This window comes from Betta splendens, chromosome 2, assembly GCF_900634795.4.
Source record: "Betta splendens chromosome 2, fBetSpl5.4, whole genome shotgun sequence".
In the NCBI taxonomy this organism is placed as follows: Eukaryota; Metazoa; Chordata; class Actinopteri; order Anabantiformes; family Osphronemidae; genus Betta; species Betta splendens.
The window spans coordinates 1,068,610-1,093,380 of record NC_040882.2 but is presented as its reverse complement, the minus strand read 5'-3'; the positions used below and the strand labels follow the sequence as shown (position 1 = coordinate 1,093,380).

The following is a 24,771-nucleotide window of genomic DNA, read 5'->3' as shown; positions in this document are numbered from 1 at the left end:
TCTGGCAACCTGATTAAAATACAGTAGAAAAAAACAGGGGGACATAAATTCTAGAGACTGGCTTCAATAAAATGCCTTCTGATCCTCCATTATGTAAATGATTTAATTTACATTATTCTATTACTTTCAGATAATTTTACCTGTTTTGGAAGCTAAATATAGAGGTTCCATCTTTATATTTTGGAGTGTCTGACAATCACAATATTAGTGTTTGCATTAGTAGTAAGAATATAAGAATTATAGTATATAAGAATTTCAGATGAGTGAAGAAGAGTGAACTTGAATGTTGATATGAGGTATAATAGATCAAAACCATCAACATCTTATTTTCCACAAGTTGTGTTGCTCTATTGTAAAAAGGAGCTGCTGCTGCTGCTGCTGCTACAAAATGTGCCGTCACTGCTTCTTTTGTGCCACATTTCTCCATAATTACTGAACACTGGAAATTTGTGAATGATTCCTACTGAAAATATGTAGGCGTCATGTCAACTTGTCATTTCCTGGCCTGTCAAGCACAGGATTTACACTCAACTCACAAGCCTCAATTCTTGTGGAGTGGATTGTGAATGGATTCTGTAAGCACAGAACTATGTCTCTACATGAATGTGTGGACATGTCACACAAAAGGAAATGAATCGCAAACAAGTAAAATGAGGTGATAAAGATAAGGCATTTCTATTTATCTTGGAGGGACTGACAAACCCACAAACCCCTGCAGGATTCTGATTAGGCAGACCATGAGATCTGAAACAAACTATGAAAGAATCACTTTCAGATATGAAAGACCCAGCAAAATGCAGAACAAAACATATGCTAATAGTTACAATTACAAGGAGTAATAACTAAAATACTAAAGGATAGAAAACATATGCACCTAGAGGTAAAAACAAGAGTGAAAAATGCACAGCTATGTGTTGAGAGAGTGTTGTGCCTACATGGTGGGTGTGGGCCATTTACAAGATTCTTTCCAGGATCATATTGTCTTCCAACTTAATTGAAATGGAAATAATGACCTTATGGAGGAAACATGAAACTCAAGCACCAGGAAAAGATTAACATACAAAATAATAATAAATAGTTATCAATGAACTCCTATCCCATGATTTCATGTTCTTTCAGCACCACAGGTCAGTGCATGACTTAATGCTTCATGCTTCTGACTTAAACCCTCGTTGCAAATCAAAGTACAGTGAATTTGCCTGACAGCAGAGGAGATGCTATGATTCCCATTAGACAAGCTCAGACATCCACATCAACCACAAGCTCATTCCAGCTTGATTATGTTGTAAGAACAAAACCAGCTCCTTATTCTGAGAAATGCATTAAAAGTCAGTCATTTTAAATCAAAGTTTGGTTTCTAACAGTGAGATGAATAAATAACAGCACCAAACCTCAGCGTTTTAGTTTTGTTGTATTTTCAGCACATCTAAAAAGAGAAACAAACAACCTGCTGTGTATTTTCTATACCTGTCCACAGAATGTCACCTAAATTCAACATGCAGCACAAGGTCAAATACCTCTTTGTTGTGAAGTTGTCTGAGTGACTACCGTCAAGATGAAGATGCAGGTCTGCAAAGTCAACATCGACCAACTTTCGCAGAGAAACATCCTCAACACAATTTTTCTGTTAAACTTAAGAGAATTAAAATAAAAAGAAAAATAAATATATAAGGTCCCAGTGTGGAGACAGTTTCTGTGTACGCTTATCCACCTGTTTAGAGTATGAGCACCTACCTAGAGTATGAGGGATGAGCTGCAATTTGGAAGGGCTAAACCAACTTCCTGTTAGAGTTTTTTCAAAGTAAAATATTTGAAAAAACTATGGTAAACTAAATCTAACAGTACATGTCTATAACTAACAAATACGTTTTATTTGTATTAATTTTCTTTTTTGAATAATGCTTTATTTTACTGTTAAGTGCTTGTATATTTCATTTCATGGTTGATAGAATGAACATAAACAGCTTAATAATTACACTTCACATGAAAATGTAATTTTATGTGTTTGTTATTTTTATTTTGAAAGTTCCTTTTGTTTCAGTACTGTCGCTAGTGTTGACTTGACAATCAGTCTGTCAAGCCTTGAGGGCCAAGGAATCATGCTTATGAGGTCTGAAGCTTCAAAAACGTGCCCATGGGCTCCAAAATGCTAATAAACCAAGCATACCCTAACAGCTGATAATGACAGAAAGTGTCAAAAGCGTTCATTTACAGATGAAAGTTCACTGTATGTTTCAAACTGCTTAGAGCCTTAAAGCAACTCTTCATATTTAGTAAAGTTCAAACATGTTCTCTTCAAAGTAAACCATCTCTTTAAGATAATGAGCATTTCCAAATTTCAATGAAGTTTCTAGTTAAAGAAGAAAAACAACAAACAATTTACTGAACACACTCATTTAAAAAAAAACATAATGAATAACAAGTATGAAGCCTTTAATTTCCTACTTTAAGATTCAGTTGTATTTGAGGCATATTTGTAACATATATCCCACTGTTTTTCATTGTCACTGGCTCTACATTTGAGAGGCCCAGAGATATTTGCTCAAGCTCATACAACAAAAAGACACTTTCCAAACCAAAAGCAGTCTTTAAATCTTTATTACATTTTTACCACACATTCAGATTAGGAGGTTTGTCCATGTGTTTTTGTTTGAATCTCTGTTCAGACATGTTGCAGCGCCAGTCGTTGATCTGGCTAACAACTGCATTCCCCATTCAGAGAAAAGCTTCTCATGATGACAGAATGTTCAAAACCTAAAAATAACTACGCACTCACCTCTCCAGGAGCTGTTTACACAGGCACACAGACAGAAATCCACCATGACTGAATATGTCACTACAAAAAAAGGTACATTTTGCTTTTTATATTTTACTATTGTAGTTGTACCATCATATACAAATACAATTTTTGAATCTTGAATGAATTGTGACTGAGATAAAAGGGTTAGTCAGAACATGTCCACCCCAAGTCCTGAACTATATGACTGTGTAAAAAAACCCTCTTGACAAATCTCTGCCTGTGTGAGTCTCCTCAGTGTCAATCCTGTCTTCACAGATAAACACACTGCAAGTCTACTGTCATTTATTGACCGTGGGCTGTATTCTCTAGACGTGTGTTGATGTGAAGACCTTCCCTTCTCCCGTTTCTCTTGTCAAACACACTTCACATTCACATTCCATCCATCTTCTTTCGTAGTGCAAGCTGTTAAATCTCTGGAAAAGTCATGTTGAAGGTCACACTTATGCTGTGACCTGTGAATGAAAGCATGCCTTGCTCACATCTGTTATTTCTGTGTCAGCACGCAATGCAAAAGGTCCCTGTCTGCATTGTGAAGAATACCAAACCACAGGTTGATGTGAAGGTCACAAATACTGGATCTGGATCTGTCATCCAAACCTTGATCCTGTAGTCTTCATGTCTTTCAAGCAACATGGGATCATTTTACAGAATTCAGTCAGTAAAGCAGTCAATTGGAACCAGCATGGCACCACAGTTCTGGAAAATAGAGTGGGGCCCTGTTTAGTACAATCATTAGTCTAGTTTAGAGTTTCACATAGATTGGTAACTCTGCTATCTGAACATGAATCTCATTAACATTGATTAATTTATGATGTAGAAAAACTAAGACACAAAGATTTAATATCCACAAAGACAAACAAGGAAAATGTTGGGGTTATCGCTCATATAGGAGCAGTTTGGTTAAAAGTAGGTTTTTGAGTAATAGCTTTCTCTCACTTTTTGTAACCTGCTTATGAACAGCTACTAAATTCCATGTATTCATAGCGTATAGCAAACAAGTTAATAACATCCAACCTGTTGGAACCTGGGGATTGAAAGGTTCATTGTGGTGCTTGTTGGTGCTATTTTCTGCCTTGGTTTTACCCTGGAACTGGGTAACGTCTGTGTGTCACGAGGCAGCAGCAGGACCCTAATGCACAGCTCACACAGTTCTCAGTTTGAGGTTATTTAATGAAGCTCGTTGGTCAGACAGGCAGAGGTCAGTAAACGGGTTCACATGGATGAGGGAGAGTTGACACAGGAAAGTGAGCAATCAATCTGGCGAGCAGCAAGGTGAGTCCTTGTGACCAAACAGTAGAGCTAATGACTAATTGAATGCAGATGGTGAGCTCACATGACAGGATGAATAAGCCATGAGATGACAGCATCAGCTGTCTACCACCAACCAGAGCTGGACAGAAGCCTTCTGATGCGGGAGTCGAGGCTGCTACAACCACTGGAAAACTTGAAGCAATTATTATTTAGAAGTTATGATAGAAATAATCTGTATCTGCTCATAGACGGAGCTATACAGTACCCATTAGTAACGCCTTTACTACTACTGGGTGCTAGGATGACCGCTAGTGGATGGAGGCACAGGAGGCTTAAGGCAGACATGATGTGTGAAGAGGTGCTTTAATTTTTTTCCCAGAATGCAACATAGTTCTAAATCAATCAAACTAAATTTAAAAAAATTAAATAAATGTTAAAGTGCAAAGGAGCCACAGCCCCCCTTTCTCCCCCTAAAGCAGCTCCCCCTTGGCAGTGAGGAGAACGTGCTTTTATCCTGTGCCTGCCCTGTCCAGAATCCTCCACTGGCTGCACAGGGGAGGCCTAAACTCAAGCCATCCATCCATCTTCTCACCACTTATTCCCATGCAGGTCGCGAGGGGTGCTGGAGCCCAGCCATCTACTGGCAAGAGGTGGGGTACACTTTGGACAGGTCATCGTTCCTTCACAGGGAAACACACACAGACAGACTGTGTCCGAACTCCACACAGAAAGGCACCCCATCCTCCCCGGAATCGAACCCAGGCCCTGTGAGGCGACAGTGCTAAACTCAAACCCTCACAAGAAATAATCAATAGTCTGTGCTGTTACTACCTTCCTATTTGAATAATCAATAATTTAACTACAATATAATAATAAAATAAAACTATATAATAACTATTAGACCAAAACCCACTGCAAACTCCCCTACTTCCAATCAAACACTGTGGGGCCTCTCTCTTCTCTCTTCTCACCAACAGGTAAGTCAGTTCATGTCCATCTGATGCATTCCAACATGTAAAATAAAATACCTTAAACTATGGTTGTGGGTTGTATTATTTTTGGTATTTCCAATCAATTAAACAACTAATGAAATGATGCGCTTTTGAGTTTATTGTTAATGGAAACAACCTCCATTACACTGGGTTTTTACCAAGCCTAATATAATGTTAATTTTCAATATAAAATACTTTTTATCATTATATAGTTTTAAAAAATATATGTGAGCTACATTGTTACATGCGCTTTACATGCTTTGTCGCAGGAACATGTAGAAACAAAGTGGTGTCTGTAGAATGGTTAACGTTAAGAGCGGTTTGTCTGTTGAAACCGTGTTTGGGCTTTGGTTAATGATGTCAACCTAGATACAGAAACAGCAGTGTGCCGCTATTATAAGAATTGAAAATATATACAATTGTCCCGTCTAGTTGTAGTTATGTCTACAATGCCCAATTTAGCATAGTATGTGAGTTGTAATTCATCTTACATCATTGTTTGGCACCTGTGGCAGTACCAAGTTTCACCAATAGCTCCTTAAATACAAACAAATACTGAACTATCTTCAGAATTATTAGAATTCAATGAATGACATAAAGATATTTTGCTGATGTTTTACAAGTCTGCGAAAACCTAGACACAGAACAGTATGCAGATTGAGAAACAGCAGTCAGCCTCCATTCTAAGAATGGTGAATACTACTGAGGTTATGTTTTACAGTGTTAATGAAAGAAAACATTTAGCTGTCATGTATGTTAATGGCACATTCTTCAATATACATAGTATTTGTTCTGGTATGAAGCGAATGTTTGTACGTGATTTTGATTTAATTGACAATAAGGTTTATACCCTTATTATAAATTGTTTTACTAATGTCTCTCTATTTTGACTTTTTAGACTCAAAAGAATTACATCCAGTCTACGCTTCATTGGAAAGCTTGCACAGCAGCCACTAGGTGTCACAAACAGCCCTCACTCTGACCAGACTCACCCAGGCCAGAGTGGGACCCACTGGCTGCACCAGTGAGGATGGCACTGGGAAATGTTCAAACTCCTACAGGAGGGAGGGAACCTTAAATAACCCAGGACACAGGCGAAGGTGATCAATGTAATTACTAGACAAACAGGGGAAAACAAGACCAACAAAGAGGGCGAGAATGAGCACAGAACCACACGGAACAAAGGCAACAGCACCTCCAATGGCTGGAGAGCTGGACTGGCACACTAGGATTCATTTCATTGTTTCCTGTTCCAATGTTATTGTGTGACACTGAGGAGACAGGTCCCTTACTACTCTGACAAGCAGTGTACCGAACTGAAAATGACAATTATGATATACAGTAAGAGCAGTAATTTATATTATTTTTGTGATATAAAAATGGAAGGCTCAGATCAAATTTACATTTCCCTTTATAGATTCATTGTAATAGTGAAGTCATTAGGTAAATTTGCCTTGGCGTCAGACGTGACCTGACACTAGTAGCATCTCGTATGTGATCAACCAGGTGGACAATAAAGAGGTGAGAGATATAAGAAAAAGGTGGTGGCGATCGATTATGATCTTAAAACAAAAGCATCATGCAGTGATTACAGGGGACATCACTATTAAGATGTGGAAAACTAAAAACAGTACTTACTAAAAAGTATTTCATTTAAAATTGCCCTGTTGTACACAAACAATAATTATTTTTCTCTCTTTTTGACTATGGGTAAATTGTGTTGACGCCCCCTCAACGATCTTGTTTTTTATGGTAAGTCCACAGCTACTTTGTAGGATAAGTGGCTATGGAATAGTAAATAAATCTTTGAAAGTTTGGAAGTAAATCATCAAAATTCAATGAATGAGAAGTCAAAATCTAATATATTTACTATAATGCTTCCAAAAAACAGCACAGAAAAATGTTTGGCTTTTGCACTGCAAAATTTCTGTAAACTGGGAATATGGTTTGCTGGATTATAGTCTTATGCAAAGGTTTAGGCACCCCCTAATAAATAACAGATTTTGGTGATTTTTTTAATTGAAAAGATCACAGTTTACAGTTTCTCTCTTGGAAATGGAAAAAATGAACAAAACTTTCAGCAAACATTGCTGCAAAGTTACTTCTTATGCCATAAATTGAACAACATTACAAATTGAGAAACATTATTGTGGCACTGTGCAACGGTTTGGCCGTCGTGTAAGCATCTGAACATGCAAAGACTGTCGAATGTAGGTGAGTGAGGTCTGGATCCCATATGTGTGCTTGCATCTCACAGTCAAGCTTCTATTAAACATAGGTTTTCCAGAAACAGCCAGTGTACCTGCATTCTTTGACTTTTCTTGCCTTCCTTCATGAGAGTGTTACATGCTAACGATGCAGACCTTGACTGTGTTTTACAGTAGATAAGGGTGATGCAATGTACAAGAAACCCAGAAAAAAGTTCCAAGGTCACAATCACAATGCCTTTACACCAAATCTTCACCAGATACCTGGGAGTGGCAGCTCATTAGTGCCTGCTTTATAAATGCAGGTTAGTTTCCCCAATGTGGGATCAATATAGTTCTATTATTATAATATCACAAGTATTAGTGTATGACTAGTTCACTGGCATTTGTAGTGTGTGATGGGCTCATTCAATACACAGAAATATGACAAAAGGCACTGTTGATCTGCAGACATAATTACAGCAGTGGCACACATTTGATATATGGTTAAGTATTAAAAAGACTATTTTCGAATTTTAGTAATTACACACACACACACACACACACACACACACACACACACACACACACACACACACACACACACACTCCAAATCTATTTATTAGCAAAATTTCTAGTTCTGTCTGGTTCATTGTGACTAATCATTAAGACTATTAGTTTACCGATTAAACATACTCAAAGATCCTTTCAAAATAAAAGCTTAGTCATCATCTTTTTAATCTTTGCCATCTTTTTATCTTGGTCAACTTTTTAATTTCTGTCTTCTTTTTATCTTGGTCATTGTTTTGTCGTAGTCAACATTTTGGCATCAGCAGTTTATGAGCGTTTTGAGCCTTTACAGAAACAAAACAGCTCTTTCACTCAATTTCTCTGAAATATTACGTTTTCTAGTACTTGAGCTTGTAAAATTAAATCACAGTTAACAATACAAGAACTGAAATTTTCTATAAATATCTTGTACAGTAAACCAGTTTTAATAACTTTATCTTTATATCAGCTGACAACAGCTATTAATGAGTACAAGTTGCAGCTATGTGGGTCTTGAGCTTCTTCATCAGTGTGAAGTTTGTTATTATAAGTATAAGCATACAGTGTATATTGTATTCCACTCTTCTATTTTAAAGAGAAATACTGTATATGATATCATTCTACTCACCTGCTTCATTGTTAGTAATACAGTTGTGATTCAGTTCATGCTGCACGAAAACGATACAGTACAATGCATCGGTCTTAAAGCACAGTGATGATTAAAGCTGAATGCTTTGACACTGAGTGTCATGTTAAGTCACATAGCAATTAATAATCTCCTTTACACAGACTGATTTGTCACCATTCCTCCATATGAAATACATTAGTGATGCAGATACTGGAAAAATAAGAGTCTTATGATACATTATAAATCTCAATAACTTTATTTTCTTTGTTCTCATGATTTTACAAATATGATACTTCTGCAATTTACCTTAACTGTGCAACACAATGGCATTATGGACTGTTAAACTTGACATCCTGAGGGATGTCTCTGAATCCTGCAGACCGAGGGCCACAAGTGGGATTTTTGTTAGTGTCAACCTATTAGTGGACATTCAGTCATCTCCTGCCTGTCAGGTTTATCTATCTGCAGGGTTCACTAGCAGCTTACACACACGATTGTCCACAGCTGCCACAGGAAGGGGTTAGAAAGGATTCAGGTACTCGTCCTCCCTACAGGTCAGAGTGAGTTTGAAGTTAAGTTATACAGTCTCTTTGGATGAGGCTGGTGGAACCTGTTCAAAGCTGCAAGGCTGCTCGTCTTTTTTAGAATGGGTGATCTTTCCACATAGGTTTTTGGAACACCAGTACAGATAAGAACAATGGCATGCAAGACTTACATACAGACCCACTTGTTTTTTTTTATTGTTGTGTTTTTTTTTTTAAATATAAAATAAAGATTCTGACATAAGTACAAGCACTGAGTCCTCGCAAAGACCCGATGGCCAAGCGTACCTGAAACTATATGGACAAACCACATCTAGATTAATGGCGTCAGTATCAGGGGCTTGCGACAGTTAAACCATTTCAACACAACAGCTGGCTTCTTTATTCAGTAGGTCCTGTTTTGAGGACATAATACATCTCACATTTATATTTCTTCTTCTACACCTTTTTACTACAAATGTATGTGCTTTTTATTGGGATAATTGAAATAAAATGTTTGAAGATAATCCAACCCATATTGGCCAATTTATTGCAAATTAAGTGATTAACCTCTGAAGAGCAACACACACTTCAATATGGCACAAGCATCTTAGAAATGACTTAAATGCATTGCTGTCATTGTGGGTGAATATCAAAAACCAAACCACACCATATCTAAAAATATTAAGACAATAATCATCTATGCAGCATTGGAGAAAAAAAACAAACGATATCCTTGTTGAACCATGCAATCTGCATCTTTGCAAACAAAACTTAAATCTGGACCCCTTTGCCAAAATGTGAATGAAAAATTAAGATCTCAAAAGCATGTGAACACCACAAAGGATACGTTTCCGTTATTCATCACAGGACTTGCAGAGCAGGACTCCAGGTGTTTGCACAATTGAAGAGATCTCATATTCAAGAGCGGGATGATCAATCCTTCATTTGAAAACGCACACTGGCCAAGAACAAGTGAGCCCCATAGTGACCAAATTCACTGCTTTAAGCTCAAACTTAACAAATTTGAGGGGGTGGAGATGGGAAGATGAACAAAAAAGTGTTCTTTTAAAGCCCTCTGCTCTTAGACTCACTGTTATCTAGCTTTGAGTGTGTCACCTTAAGACATTTGATGTGCTTATCTCCCAGCTTTGGCACACCCCCCGCTGAGGTACCCGACTGCAAGTTTTGTCAAGTAAGTTGTTCTCTCCAAAGATATTGTTGTTGCAATATACTTTATATATAGTTAGAGTATTCCTCTGTAGAATGTCACTTGGAGAGTTAGAGAAAATATAAACATAAAGGCAATCTCCAGCCCTTTGACCAAGGCTGTCGCAAAGAGATCTGAACTACATACCTCTTAACCTGCTCACCATATACACCACTACTGAATCCAAATAAATAGTGCTCAAAATTAGGGAAAAACAGTGAACCAAACAAAGAAAGAAAATATATGAAAGAAATATTACAGATATTATATCTAGAGTAGTGGTTGTTTTACAATGGAGACTATGTCAAGAGAACAACTGGGTATCAGTTTGTCACGTTACAACTTCTGTAAGAGCTGTCTCCCTCTCTCCCACTTTTTGCTTTCCTCTTTGCGCCTGGAGGTGATCACCCTCTGTGTCATTAAAGTTTCTGACCATTAACACTCCCTTCCCTCCCCCCTACAAACACTCTTCTCGTTTCTATGCTTCTATGGTAGGTGTTGTTCAGTCGGCGTAGTGCATGATGGACTCAACGTAGTTGCCAGGAAATAGGCCAGTGGTCCCATTCATCACACCCTCAAACCAGCCATCATCGTTCTTCTTGATCACGTATATAATGGCTCCCTCCTGGAAAGAAAGCTCATCATCTTTGTCACGGGTGTAGTCGTAGATTGCCACCACTGCAAGAAAATAGGAACAAAAAAGCATTGGCAGAGGGCTGCTGTCTTTCTTGTGTAACAAACAGTTTATTTGAAAATTAAAACAGAAAGAGTAAAGACCAACCTTTTTCTAAATAGGTGCGTGGGGCCCATGGTGGATCCTCTTCAGCGTAAGGGTCACTGTACTCTACAACCGCAGACTCTTCTTCATCCTCATCATCCTCGTAGTCCTCTGGTAGTGGAGGTGGTGGTGTAGGCTCCTCAAACACCGGTTCGTCAGAAGGTGGAGGTGGTGGTGGCACGTCTGAGACTGTAAGTAGGGCGGGCAGATAAAAAGAGAGAATGAGTTAAACAAGCAAACAAAGATGAGTCAGTGACTCGCATGTCTGATTGTGTTTATTTCTCAAACGCATGCAAACAGTACATGCTAAGAATTTTAATCATAGATGAAAGCAAAAGACAGCAGTTCATTAACAGTAAACTGTAAAAACAGTGCAGCCTAACACAGATTTAACGTGTTTTTATAGAAACATTTGTTGGCATTCTTCACACAAATCACTTTCATGCTCCAACAAAAACATGCCTCATTATCCATGTCATGCTCAGAATGTTTAAGTGATCAACCACCAAAACAGAGTTATGAAAAAAATAAAATAAAGGAACCAGCTTCCTTACATTTACACAAGCATTTGTTATCAGATTCCTAACTCTGCTTATTCCACCACATCACACAACATATGTATTGCTGACACAGACTGTTGGGGAGATGAAAAAACGAGTGGCAGTCATGCAGAAGGAACGAGAAGCTAGAAGCCACTTACTAGTCTCCTGAACTCGGGCCACAAAGCCCATAAGAGGCAGCTGAGGAGTGATCTGCATGGAGGGGGGAGGGGGTGCGAGTGGGCCTGCTATCGCCAAATTGTTTCAATAGACAGAGACAAAATAGGACAGTTCCACAGAGAGGGGTGGGACAGATATAAGAACAAAGACATTAGAACAAACAATAAAAGCACATTAGTGTAAATGCTGATTTGTGTGTTGTGCTGCAAATTAGAAGCACTGGAAGCAAGAAGCCTTTGCCCATTATTGCAAAGGTGCTGTTCAGTTGCAACAGGACTTGCCTTTATGTTAATTTCACACACACACCTTCCATATGACTTAAACGACAAAATGATAGTCCAATTGCAACTGAGCGGATTAACATACCTTTAAGAAGTAATACATTTTAGAAAAATAATTTTATTATGATGTTTCCCTTTATTTTTCTTAAGCAAGGATAACTACTAAGGCTCTGATGAAGAGAGAGAGGCTTTTCCTAAAGATAGAAACAAAATGGGGTAACATTGAGATTTGTTTTAGAACAAGTCTAGGCACTTTGAAATCTGCTGCTGATGGTCGCTACAGGAAGTCAGACATTTGTTTGTGGTAGGTCACCATCAACTTGTTTCGGCATCAGAATTGCAAGAACTCAAAACAAAATGTGACATCGCAAAGACAAAGCTTTCATTTTTGACTCATTGGTATAAATACAATATTCTGTTCTAACACATCAAGGGCCAGTCAAGAGAAATAAAAGGACAACAAACAGAAGCTACTAAAGCGTGCAGCAGCACAAGCAATTGAAAAATTGAGACAGCAAACACTTGGAAAGTTGCTCCTCAGAAATATTTGCTTTGAATATAAACACACACAAATTAGCAATTAATTTTAGTTAATTTTATTTTGGAAAAAAAAACGCAATATCTGCAAAACTGTTCTAATCACAAACATACCTTGGTTCTGAACAAAGTGCGGACCACCGTTGACCTGATTGATCTGATTGTGGACCATGTTGGGCTGACCGGTCACAGATGAGGGCCGGCGGTATGGCAGGGAGCCTCCCACCTGTGCGTTTTGGGGCTGCTGCATTGGTCGGTTCATGCTATAAAACTGAGGAGCACCTGCAGAGACACCACCAGGGGGCACAAAAGGCTCATTTAACAGGGGCCAGCATGACTGAACTACAGCTGCCACAACTGACAATTACAACACTAAACACAGAAAGTCTGACAAAAAATATGAAGAAATAACTGTACAAGCATTTCTTCACACAGGTCATTCTGTACACAGAAATCATAGTCATCAGCACAGACAAAAAGATGATGAGATGCTGTGAAAAACGTAGGAAGCAGAACAAGTGCCCAATTTGAAGTGGTATGTATCCATCCTAGTGCAGTTTTTCAAGAAATAAATGATTCTGCACTACAATAAGTAATTTTACTGCATTACTACCAGTTTTGTTATTTTGAAAGATTTTTCATCAGGTCTGATAACTGAATTGTCACGTCAACTATTTGAGTGATGACATACCAGAGAAAGAGCACTGAAGCCGAAGGATACATGTCAGGGGCAGGTGGATGAAGGGCATGCATGTCCAAATTGGTCGCACTCACCTTGTGCAGGGTTGTTGTAAGTGGTAGGACCATGGCCAGTGGGGGCTGCAGAAGCAGGCAACTGGGGCGGGGGCAGGGGTGGGGGTACAGGTACAGATGGGATCTCTAAAGGGAGGTTAGGGGCCTGTGGGGGGCCATCTACAGCAGAGTTGGGAGGTCCAGGGGTTATGGTAGTAGTAGTGGCATTTGGGGGTGGTTTAGTTGGATTAGATGGGGCAGGGGCTGAACCTGAATGTTGATAGCAAGGAAATCAAAAGGGCAACAAAAATAAAGTGAGGAAGGAGAGAAAGGATAGGTGAGGAGGAAGTTTAAGACAAGATTAGAGTGAACAGTAGGAAAGAAATGCAGCAAGATCCAGGGCCTTCACACACACACACACACACACATATATATACATATATACATGTATATACATATATACATATATATACATATACATATATATACATATACATATATATATACATATACATATATATATACATATATACATATATACATACATACATATATACATACACATATATACATATATACATACATATATACATACATACATACATATATACACATATATATATACATATATACACATATATATATACATATATACATATATATACATATATACATATATATATATATATACATATATACATATACATATATACATATATATATATACATATATACATATATATATATATATACATATATATATATATACATATATATATATATATACATATATATATACATATATATATATATATATACATATATACATATACATATATATATACATATACATATACATATATACATATACATATATACATATACATATATACATATATATATATATATATATACATACACACACACACACACACACACACACACACACACACACACACACACACACACACACACACACACACACACACACACACACACACACACACACAACTTAACCGACTAATAAAATTAAAGACCAAGTGTGTAAAAATTCTGGATACTGTACAAATATTAGTCATGTTAGTTAGTTTTAGAGCGTGATATGACTGACGGCGGACTGGTATTACCTGGGAAGGCCGTGGGTGGGGCTGGGGTGGGCACAGCAATGGGGACGCCCACGCTGCCACTGCCGCTATTCTCTCGGCTGCTACTACGGCTGCTGCTGGGGTGACTGCCTCCACTGCTGCCACTGCTGGTAATAAGGCAGTGTAACATGTCAGATTACACACTCACACACACTGTCACATACTGGTACATTCAGAGTTTAAGTAAAAATCTGCCCCTCTGGTTTAAAACACTTCCAACAAAATAAAGAGAGCAAAAGTGAAAATTCCACAACCAATGTAATGCAATTTCAGCACCACAAAATATATATACCACGTTAGATCAAAATGTTACAGAAACTAAGGAGCAACAGGAACTAAGGTAGAACTTAAAATAAATAAATTTCACACAAGTATTGAAAACCATCACAACAATGGATTTATGAAAGACTAAATTCACCAGTGCCTGTGTAAATGCAAAATTTAGTTGGTTAGTTTGATGCATTTTTGTTTAGCCATGATGAAACAAAGCAGCTAAAATCGTCTTCATAATAAAAGGTGTATTCTTGCATGTATTTTAATTTGATTTTATATTTAAATCAAGATGCAAACTGGCAAGAAAATATTAAAGCAAACACTGAGTCGACCACTGACTGTACCATCGAGCTCAGACTCAAAGCACCCGGTTGATCTAATCGTCATGTTTCAGTATGCACAGCAGTTCAGATAGTGAGGAGGGAGTAGATGGCAGTGTTCATGCAGAAGCACAGGCTACTAGGGTTAACAAGAATGTGGTCGGTAAAGCTAAACTTTAACGAAAGCTACATCCCAGGCTAGTCATTTTATAACATACAGTATGTAAGCTTGTAATTGCTTGAAGTTCCTGAACTCGTCCTCTGGCTCTATTGTTGAGTAGCTGAGCTACTTTAAATGCAGTTATATACATTTTATGCTAAAACAACGAAATAAAACACCCTGTCAACCACCCTGTTATCCTTGTTTTCCGGTAGAATCAGTCCATTAGCAGACATTGTATTTAGCAGGTTATAGCCCTAATCTCTTTCTGGTCCTCTAATAACCTGAGTAAAACAGTGGCAACCACAACCACAACACCATTCATGTGTTAGCGTGAGTTTTTATGCCTCTGAAATTGCACAGTGATAAATAAAAAGCACCCAGACACATGACCAAAGTGTCTCAAAAGACAAAGACATGACATACTGTAAAAGCTAAAAGCAACAGGACATAGACAGACGTTTGTAGGACAGAGAGGAATGCATGGCTGAGACATGAAATGAGCTGTGGATGGTGTGGTGTAGATAAACAGAGAAGAGTCAGGGGAAAGATAGCTCACATTTGGCCAACAGATGGGTGTATTGACGAAACCTTCCATGTCGTTTCCCCCTCATGCCTTTATTTCTCTGAAGGCAGACAGGAATCTATGAATCTCTCTCTGTTTAGGATGAAAGAGTCACTACGTTGACAGAACTATGGTGCAGCTGCCCGTTTAACTTAACCTGTGTCAAGCTGTGGTAAATATCTAACTCATCCTCATTTTACTCATGAGGACCAGGAATAAACAGGTGAGAACTGTCAAAATTGTGTGTTAGGGGATAAAATTTTCCATAAGGGGTCATTAGAGAAGAACGGGAAAGATGGAGCTGGCTCAAGTTGAGACCATACAAATAAAGTTTTAGGGGAGGAGAAGAAAGGGGAAGGTGGTGGAGAAGAACTGGGACGCGTTTAACTATAAAGAGACATGCTGGGAAGGGGGGAGGGGGTACCTGTACGTGCGGTTCCTCTGATTAACAGATGCAGTGTGTGCAGGGCTCTGCTGAGGGTGCGCCATGTTGCGCGTCGGGCTCGAGACGTAGTCGTTAGGGACAACGGGCGGACGCACTGGCTCAAGTGTCCGATAGGGGGAGTGTCGCCTGTGAGAGGGTCAGGAGGATAGGAGTCGAGGTGGGGAGGGGCATCCACAGAGAAGTGTAGGGGAGGGGGAAGGAGGAGAAGAGCAAGAAACAAACAAGTGCAAACTTAAAAAATGGGGTATGACAGGTAGTGAACATTGGGATTGGCTGGAGTTCACCGGTGTCAGGGAGAGGGGGGGATGAATTCAGCACAAACACCGCTGTCAGCTAAAAACCAAAGACGCATTTTCCTCCTTAACCTCAGCTTAGGCTGCCTCAAATGTTTCTGTTAAGATGCCCCACTTTACATATTACCACTTTATTTGATGGGCAACACACCCACACAAAAAACACACCATAACACGTACTATCTAAAGTAAAGGCTACATTATATTTGCAGTTTGCATATTTGCTGCAAAGAGGAATTTAGTTCTTAAGGGGTGGATTTTAGGAACATAAAATTGCTTCCTGAATGTATGATCTAATATAAAAGCTAAGGTCAGCTTTACTTGAATTTACTAAAGGTTGTCAAGTTGCACCTACTTGTTTGTATTTGTCAGTGTCTTAACCACTTTTAAAACCAAGATGCTGTACAACAGCTCTAATACAACAAAGACAATACATTTAACTAGATAAAGTATTTTCCTGATAAAAAACCACAAGCACTGTATTGCTGAACGTATTCCTCAGGAATTGCTGTAAGTTGCTGGAGAATTTAAGACATTGCTGAATGGGAAAGAATAGGAGTGGTTTAAACAGAACTAAATATTTATATACACAAAACCAGAAAAAAATTAAAAAAATAAAAATACTAATAAAAATAAAATTTAGTATAGTATTTATAGAAAACCAACAGAAGGAGCGGTGAAGAAAAACAAATGCCCTCTGTCAGAGTGTCACTGTACAATACCTGCACATATGTCTACATACATTAAACAATACAAACCTGCCAATTAATTGGAAACAAATATATTTAGAAAAAAAAAATTAAACTGAAGCAGCCCAGTGCTGATGCTGATCTCTGCTTTTAAAAATTCAGGGAAAGAAAAAAATATATAGATTTATTGATCTGGCCTTAAGATGTATTGGCATATAAATTTCCCAGCTGACACAGTGTTGGGACGCATCTCTGAATGCTGTTACCATGGTAAAACATTGCTATAAAAAACATGGGGCAGCCAGTAGTGGGCGGGCTGGGTTACAAACACAGTTAAATTAAATTAAAAACAAAGCAGATGTTGAACAACAGAGGATAAACAATACATTAAAATTCACATAGAAGATGTCCACGCATAACCACAGGCTGCGGCTTAAGTTGCATTATGGAGTGTTGGACTTGTGACTCATCAAAATGGATCTTGAAGGAATACAGGCACAGACAACAATGAAGATCAAAAATGTAGTAGTGGACACACAAACGGTTCTTAAAGCTACATTAAAGAGGTTGTACATACACATACACAGTTTCAGTTTTACACAACCTCAAACAGCACAGCCCGAGGAACACAACATTTATAGCAGAGACAATTCCTGTGGGATAATAGATACCTTCAACAATCAGAAACAGCATGGTACGCTTAAATAACCTACACAGCTTTGGCATCATGAGCATGTGAGCCACACAATATAAGAACATAAACGACACATTATCACATTTTAAGAAATTATGTTTTATATAAAGTTAAAGTATATGCACTAAAATGTTCTTCAAGTACATGTACCTTACTAATTTAATAACATACTTAGATGCATTACTAGGTACCTGTGATCAGCTTAGACAGGTTTGCTCAGGCTCCAAATTTTAGTTTACACATACTATATATTTGTGAATATCAAAGATTGGAATGCCACTTTAGGGGGATCTTTTAGTTTTTATTCTCAAAGTGTACTTCAACGCTTCTACAATCCACCAGTTTAAAAGGTGTTCAGCAAGTGAAGCAGAAAAAAGTGAAGTCATAACACCACCTGATTGATAGCGAGTGCTGCCAGCAAGACCAGCTACATTTCTGACTATGACCTTTGTGGATAATGTTCCTCTTGTGACCTGGCATAAGAAAAATGCCAATAAAAGGTTAAAGACTAGCAGATCCATAAGCTCACCTTCTGCACAGCCATCTGCATAAATCTCTATGGAAGCTGGAAGAGCAATGAGCAGACTGACTTCAAAGTTTTTGATCTTGAAGAAATTCTACAGAAATTCCAATTCCACAATTCCAGCAGTGTCTCACCAGACCAAATGTAAAACCAAGCAAAGGTAAAACTGTGACGTGAACAGGCACAAACACGCATTTAAATCAACCCAGGGGGGATTAAACACAGAGGTAAAGGGGTGGTGATAAAACAGGTTGCAATGTGGTCAATCTCAGTAGCTCATTGACACAAACACACCATCAGCCTCTGACAGACATAACTTGCCATTCTTCTGACCTTCTTAACCCACATCAAAGCACTAGTATAGTTTACATACCCAAGGGTCCCTTTTCCTGTCAATGGTGGACTGGGAGGCTTCTGTGTAGGGGGGTTAGTGCGAGGAAGTCCACCTCCTCCTGCCTTCATATTCTGAGCACTGGCCTGTGAGAAGTTGACATCAGTCAGGATGCTTGGTTAACCCAGGCACTTAGGACAAGATATCTATAACTTTAATAAAAATGTACTAATATTATTAGCCCATTAAAGGAATATTTTCAAATTTTGACTAGTTATTTTGGCCAATACAACTAAAACAATCAGCATATTCTTATTTAATGAGTGGATTTAGCTATTCTATAGTTCCCTGGTAGCAAAAGAGGAAATAAAAATCAAACAAAAACTAAATAACCCCCCCCTCACACACACACTTCGAAAATCTTACCTTAAACCTTTGCAACCACTATGGTTGACAATAAACAAAATTAGGGTAGCAAAAGGAAAGAAAGGGGAGAAATCAGAGGATTAGTATATGAAGCGAGAAATGTGAAACAATTATTAATGCATATGCTACATAAAGCCATGCTGGTGAGACAGAGGCAACAACAGATCTGCATTAAGATCTGAGGAATTTGGACATAGGCTTGTCAAGTAATTGTTAGGCTTGCTCTGAAACTCAAACTTTTAACAGGTTATTTAGCAGTGACGTGTGACAAATTTACAGCAACAGGAAATATATTTACATGAATTTATGCCGGTCTGATATTAGTTTCCCACCTTTGTGAAAAGCCAGAGTAACTGATTTTCTGAACATTATTTGTCAGTGAAAACCAGTAGTGTCTGTCTGACCTCTAAAATTCCTTCTACATTAGATTTTCTGCTGCAAGTTGTGAATGCCCCTTCAATATTCATAATCCTTTCAATACTAACAATATAAAGTTCCTAAACTTTTTTACATATGAAGCTTGAAAAATAATTGCAATCCATCCAAATCCAAATTATTTCTTTAAATCAAAGAAAGCCTGAAAAGGTAACACAGCTAGAATTACATGGAAATGTTAAGTTAGGAACAAATAATAACATAGATTATGAACTAAATTTTATTTTTATTGTTACCTACTAGATCTTGAAAAATTCACTATTTGCGTACAGGTAGTAAAACTGTATTTGTATTATTTCCTACTCCTAGATATTTTCATGTTTGCTACAATGGGGCCTGTTGGAAGAATTACGTTAATCTTTCCAATCTGTGGTTAGGGTAGTTTTATAATTGTTCCAATAGCAGTTGTATTTGCCCATAATACTCATGTACAAACACATCTTCAAATACAGTCAAAAAAGCCAATGCATGTTGTTTAAAACTAGAACCTTCACTTAACTGGTAAGTATGTATTGTATGTAAAAAAAGAACAAAATGACCACCTTGACTCCATGGCCCATGTCATCTAGCAAGCTGTAGTCAATGGGCTTGCGGATATAGCGCACAGGCCTCTCTGGATTGGCTGGGGCGATGATCTTGTGTGTGCGGGATGTGTTTTTGTTAGTAGTGAGGATGCCAATCTCCCGCCGGGCTACCTTCTCTTTGTGTATATCCACAGTCTGCATTAAAGTGGTACAACAGAAAATATTATTTAATATCTCTCTTTTTTTAACTTAGTCAACCTGATTCTATGCAGAAGACAGTTTATTTACTACTACTATTTGTATAATAAATTTACATTCTGCCAGGATGCCAGGAAATGTGTAAATATGTAATACCTTCTGACTGCTATATTATTGTAACCTTGAAAGTAAATGTTCTACTCTTCTATTAATTTTTTGTTTTATTGGAAAATGTAGGATAATCATTAATGTACCTGTGAGATGTGATTGATGGAGGACTCCATGCGGCGGAGTTGCGAGGCCTGGATGTCCAGCATTTGCAAGACATTGTTGGCTAGTGTGTTGATTAGGTAGGCTACGCTGGCCAGAGACTGGGTGGTGTAGTTCTTAGTCTCCTCCAGTGCCCTCTGCTTGTCTGGAGACTGTAAAAGACAAAAAACAAAGCAATAATTTGACATTCAAAAACGTAAATTTGCATTTTCTATTGTGCATGTGAGAGTGCTAGTACACTACATCGTCTACGGCAAGACAGAGAACAAAGGATATTATTGAAAATGAGAAAAAACCTGCAAACTAAAAGAGTGATACGCTCATCTTATTTTACTACACTATTATTTTAAGTTTCAATAAAAGCCACATTAAAATTGATATTTGTACCTTACAATTGTATATAACATCTAGTGGCCATCTAATACAGGTTCTTACAGTGTTAAATTACGTGTTAAATCCTTGGGTGTTATTTTTTTAAAAGGTCATTTAACCCACTGTGCTTCAATCTTGTAAAATGACTTTTTCTGACTAGCACTTAAAAACTCATAACACAATAACAAACATTTTAAGGCTCATTTCTGGGTATTTTTTTAATAAACAATCCATCCGTTAAATCTATTATTTATCACGTTTTTTAGGTAAAGTTTATCCACTAAGTTTTTACAATGTGTACCATCCAAAACAGAAGAAGCCGTACATTTCTGAAGTGTATATACTGAATACTAACACAACCTGAACAAGGTGAAAAAAAAAATCTGTGTGTTTAAGTTAGACACCTTAACCTTTCTCAATTAATCTGCCAGCTCTATTCGGTTACAGTGATTGCTGAAGCGGTCTTAGGCCCCGTCCCCAAAGGCTCTGATTAGTTGAGAAGTGTATGTCAGGCCAGTACTGATCAACAGCCTGCTCCTCCTGTGACCCTTCATTTATCTGTATTTGTATTCAGATCCAGTGAGCAAGGACTTTCCAAATATTAATAATAAAAACAAACTGTATTAACATTCATTCTCGGGGGTTAATGTGCGATTAAGGCTCTAAAGTGCCCAGCCCTAGTTATAAGTATTCAGACCCTTTGCTATGACCCCCATTCAGGTACTGCCCATTTCTTCTGGTCATCCTTGAGATGGTTCTAGGCCTTCATTTGAGTCCAGCTGTGTTTCATCATACTGATTGGACTTGATTAGGAAAGCCACACATCTGTCTATACAAGACCTTACAGCTCACAGTGCATGTCAGAGCAAATGAGAATCATTAAGGTCAGGTGCCTGAAGAGCTCAGACAGAATTGTGGAAAGGTACATATCTGGCCAAGGTTCTGCTGCAATTGAGGTTCCTAAGAGCACAGTGGCCTCCATAATCCTTAAATGAAAGATGCTTGGGATGACCAGAACCCGTCCTAGAGCTGGCCGTCTGGCCAAAATGAGCTACTGAGGAAGAAGGGCCTTAGTGAGAGAAGTAAAGAAGAACCCAAAGATCACTGTGGCGGAGGTCTAGAGACACAGTTGGGAGATGCCAGAAAGTTGTAGAAAGTCAACCATGATTGCAGCCCTCCACTAGGACTCCAAGATTGTGAGAAAAAGGATTCTCTGGTCTGATGGATAGAACTTTTTGGCCTAAATTTTAAGCGGAATGTGTGGAGAAAACTAGGCACTGCTTAGTCCCAGGAGTGTAGCATGGTGGCAGCATCATGCTGTGGGGGTGTTTTTCAGCTGCAGGGACAGGATGACTGGTTGCAATCGAGGGAAAGATGAATGTGGCCAAGTAGGCATATCCTGGATGAAAACCTTCTGTGAATGCTCAGGACCTCAGACTGGGCAGAAGATTCACCTCCAACAAGAAAATGACCCTAGCGCACAACTTGGCTTCACAACAACTCTGGCGTTTCTTGAATGGCCCTTCATTTTGTTTGTGCTGAGAAATGTTGCTGTCTATGAGCTATAGTCACCAATAAAATGGTGTTTTTTTTCTTAAATCATCTTAAACAACAACTTTTCTTGAAACATCATGATCTAGTCTAATAATTGTTAAACTGGGCAGGAAACCACTGCAACAGCTGTTGGATCATGACTGAATATTGCATAACGGATCTTAACTTAAAATTTAACTGCCCCTATCCATTTTTGGTAGAGCACTACTGTCTTGTCAAAGGCATGTAAAGGGTGCAGCACAACTAGAGAATGAGGACAAACAGGTTGTGTGGTACAAATCGGGTGACTCGGGTGCAATACATTTTGATTAAAACATCATAAATGAAGATAATGGACTGATTTAGGATTGGTCAGATGTAACTGAATTTCAATCTTCAATCAGTAACAATTCATTGAGTGACATTGTGCAATACACAATTCCCTTCAAGAAATGTTTTTTAATGCACTCTAAAAACCCATCCAAAGCTTCCCACAGTCAGTGTTGTGAATCATATGGCTTTTGGACTCGCTCTGTCTTGACCTGGAATAATAATAATAATGGCTCTTTACACACACATCTGAATGAAACAAATGAAACCATACTCCTCAGGTAGTTGCTGAAGCCACTCAACTTTGAATACAAACACATGTTGCATGTGTGTAAAAAAACAGAAAAAAAAAGATATTAAACAGAACTATCTAGTTCAACCACTAACTAATGCTACAAGCAACATGACCTAGAGACTGGAAAAATACAGAAATTTAGCCTAACATGGAGAAGTTAGATATCTTGGTCAACATCCCACTGTCAAATAGTAACAGTTTAAGCAGTAAATTCAACTGATGGCAGCTGTGACAACACTGCAGAATGAGGGGAAAGGGCAGCCTACCAGGCAGCAGTGTGTCAGCATCTGCCCCCATCCCTCACAGGGCAACCTGTTTGATATTTCCAGTCATCAAGCAACTCTGCAAATATGTAAAGCAGGTAAATCTAAACTGCTGAGATCGGTGACATCACACCTGCAGGTATGAATGAGCCCGAGTGCACTGACTCAAACACAAGAGAAACAAAAAGCCATTTTGGAGGGCTGCTGCCACATATATGCAAATGTTATTGTATTTTAACATTCTATGGTGGACGTGTTGAAAAGACTTAATTTAATTTGCGCTTTGTGGCTCTAACGTCAAAAACAAGTCGCAGTGCTCCAGTCAAACACCATAAATCAGGCGCTGTTGGTAATACTGTCACAGAGCGTTATCTCCTGTCACGCAAAGATCACCAGAGAACAATCTGACTTGATATCCCGCCCTACATCTCCACTGTTGTGGTCAGCTATCTGCTAGCGATTGGTGAAACAGAAGACGGAAATTGATCTTCATATGCCTATTTTGTTGTTTACTGGTGGTTGAAGCCGAGAAGCTACCTAGCTAACGTGCTAACCCCCGGTAAATGTAAAAGTAGAACGCATACACAATACGAGTTAAATGACACTTAAAGCGACGTTAACACCGTTTTAAATACACATATCAACAAAAGTTCATATAAGCTGACAAAATATATGACAGCTCGTTGTTTTCACTTTAGCGGAGGCTAGTTACCACGGTTGCACCACTTTAGCATCAGCTAGCCTAGCATTAGTTCGCCCCTCCGAAGTGCTGCCAACTTAAGGACGCTGCCTTTCATTCCACACTTGTGACAGCTTACCTGGACATAGTTGCTCTCGCAGTACTCTGCGACTCTTTCCAAATTGGTGAAACTATCTAACAGCGCGCTTCTTCCTGCTGGAATCTCCTCTTCCAGAAGCATTTGTAGCTCCGCCATTTTCACATCTTTAGCGAAACGGAGTGTGTAAACTCTATGGCGCCCCCGTGGTCATGCGTGGTATTGCATGGTTCTCCAAACAACTTCACAGTACAGGATTTCCAAAAATTCATTATGCTTTAAACAGAAATGCATTAAAGCGGACTCCCGCTGTTAAGTCCATTAGTGGTTATGTTGTTTGTAAAATATTACTATAACAGCTTACATTATAGTCATATGTTTACTACCTTTAAGTTCAGAAATGTTGCACACAACTTCTAAAATGTGGCTTTAGTCAGGATATTTTAAGCAACAATAAATTCATAGCTGCAACAACTAGCCAAGTTTACAAATAATTCTTATGCAGTTTTTGATAATTAATTGACGAATTAGGTTTAAGAATACACAAATCCACAGACAAGTCAGTGGTTGTCAAATGTGAGATTTGTGTACCAAATTCTGTGTTTTTACATAAGATAAGAAAAACTTTATTTATCCCAAATAAATAAAATGCAATATTGACACATTGACCATTCATAAAATAACACTGCTGCAGGTATAATATAATTCACAGTATGCATGTACAAT

At 38.3% G+C, this 24,771-nt stretch overlaps 2 protein-coding genes across 26 annotated transcripts in view; both read right to left on the bottom strand.

The window, feature by feature from the left end:
* Nucleotides 1–1,721, bottom strand: part of LOC114850138 (collagen alpha-1(XVIII) chain-like) — a 34,610-nt gene extending 32,889 nt beyond the window's left edge. The window contains exon 1 of the mRNA XM_029142158.3: nucleotides 1,518–1,721. Within this exon, the coding sequence (XP_028997991.1) occupies nucleotides 1,518–1,608 (91 nt within the window). The 5' untranslated portion in view covers nucleotides 1,609–1,721. The remainder of the gene's footprint in view (nucleotides 1–1,517) is intronic.
* Nucleotides 1,722–8,644: 6,923 nt separating this feature from the next.
* On the bottom strand, nucleotides 8,645–24,256 carry abi2b (abl-interactor 2b). Of its 25 annotated transcripts, none has more exons than XM_029142812.3 (12): nucleotides 24,088–24,256; nucleotides 20,461–20,628; nucleotides 20,027–20,203; nucleotides 19,050–19,067; nucleotides 18,666–18,769; nucleotides 16,073–16,219; nucleotides 14,313–14,434; nucleotides 13,228–13,455; nucleotides 12,568–12,735; nucleotides 11,617–11,700; nucleotides 10,920–11,105; nucleotides 8,645–10,816 (listed from the first exon to the last, which is right to left on the bottom strand). In XM_029142812.3, exons 1-12 carry the CDS (start codon nucleotides 24,202–24,204, stop codon nucleotides 10,641–10,643), a joined length of 1,695 nt encoding a protein of 564 aa, XP_028998645.1. In that variant the 5' UTR covers nucleotides 24,205–24,256; the 3' UTR covers nucleotides 8,645–10,640. The 25 variants fall into 25 exon arrangements, with proteins under 25 accessions (XP_028998645.1, XP_028998633.1, XP_028998632.1 ...); XM_029142800.3 differs by having other exon boundaries at nucleotides 14,313–14,437; nucleotides 24,088–24,255; XM_029142799.3 differs by having other exon boundaries at nucleotides 11,617–11,703; nucleotides 24,088–24,255.
* Between the last annotated feature and the right edge of the window lie 515 nt (nucleotides 24,257–24,771).

Excerpts from the sequence above, each read along its gene's own strand:
- abi2b (XM_029142798.3), bottom strand. The coding sequence starts at position 24,204 with ATGGCGGAGCTACAAATGCTTCTGGAAGAGGAGATTCCAGCAGGAAGA. Across the intron at positions 20,629-24,087 it reads GCGAGAGCAACTATGTCCAG|TCTCCAGACAAGCAGAGGGC; the intron begins GTAAGCTGTCAC and ends TGTCTTTTACAG. Across the intron at positions 11,106-11,616 it reads GGCCCGAGTTCAGGAGACTA|TCTCAGACGTGCCACCACCA; the intron begins GTAAGTGGCTTC and ends CCCTACTTACAG.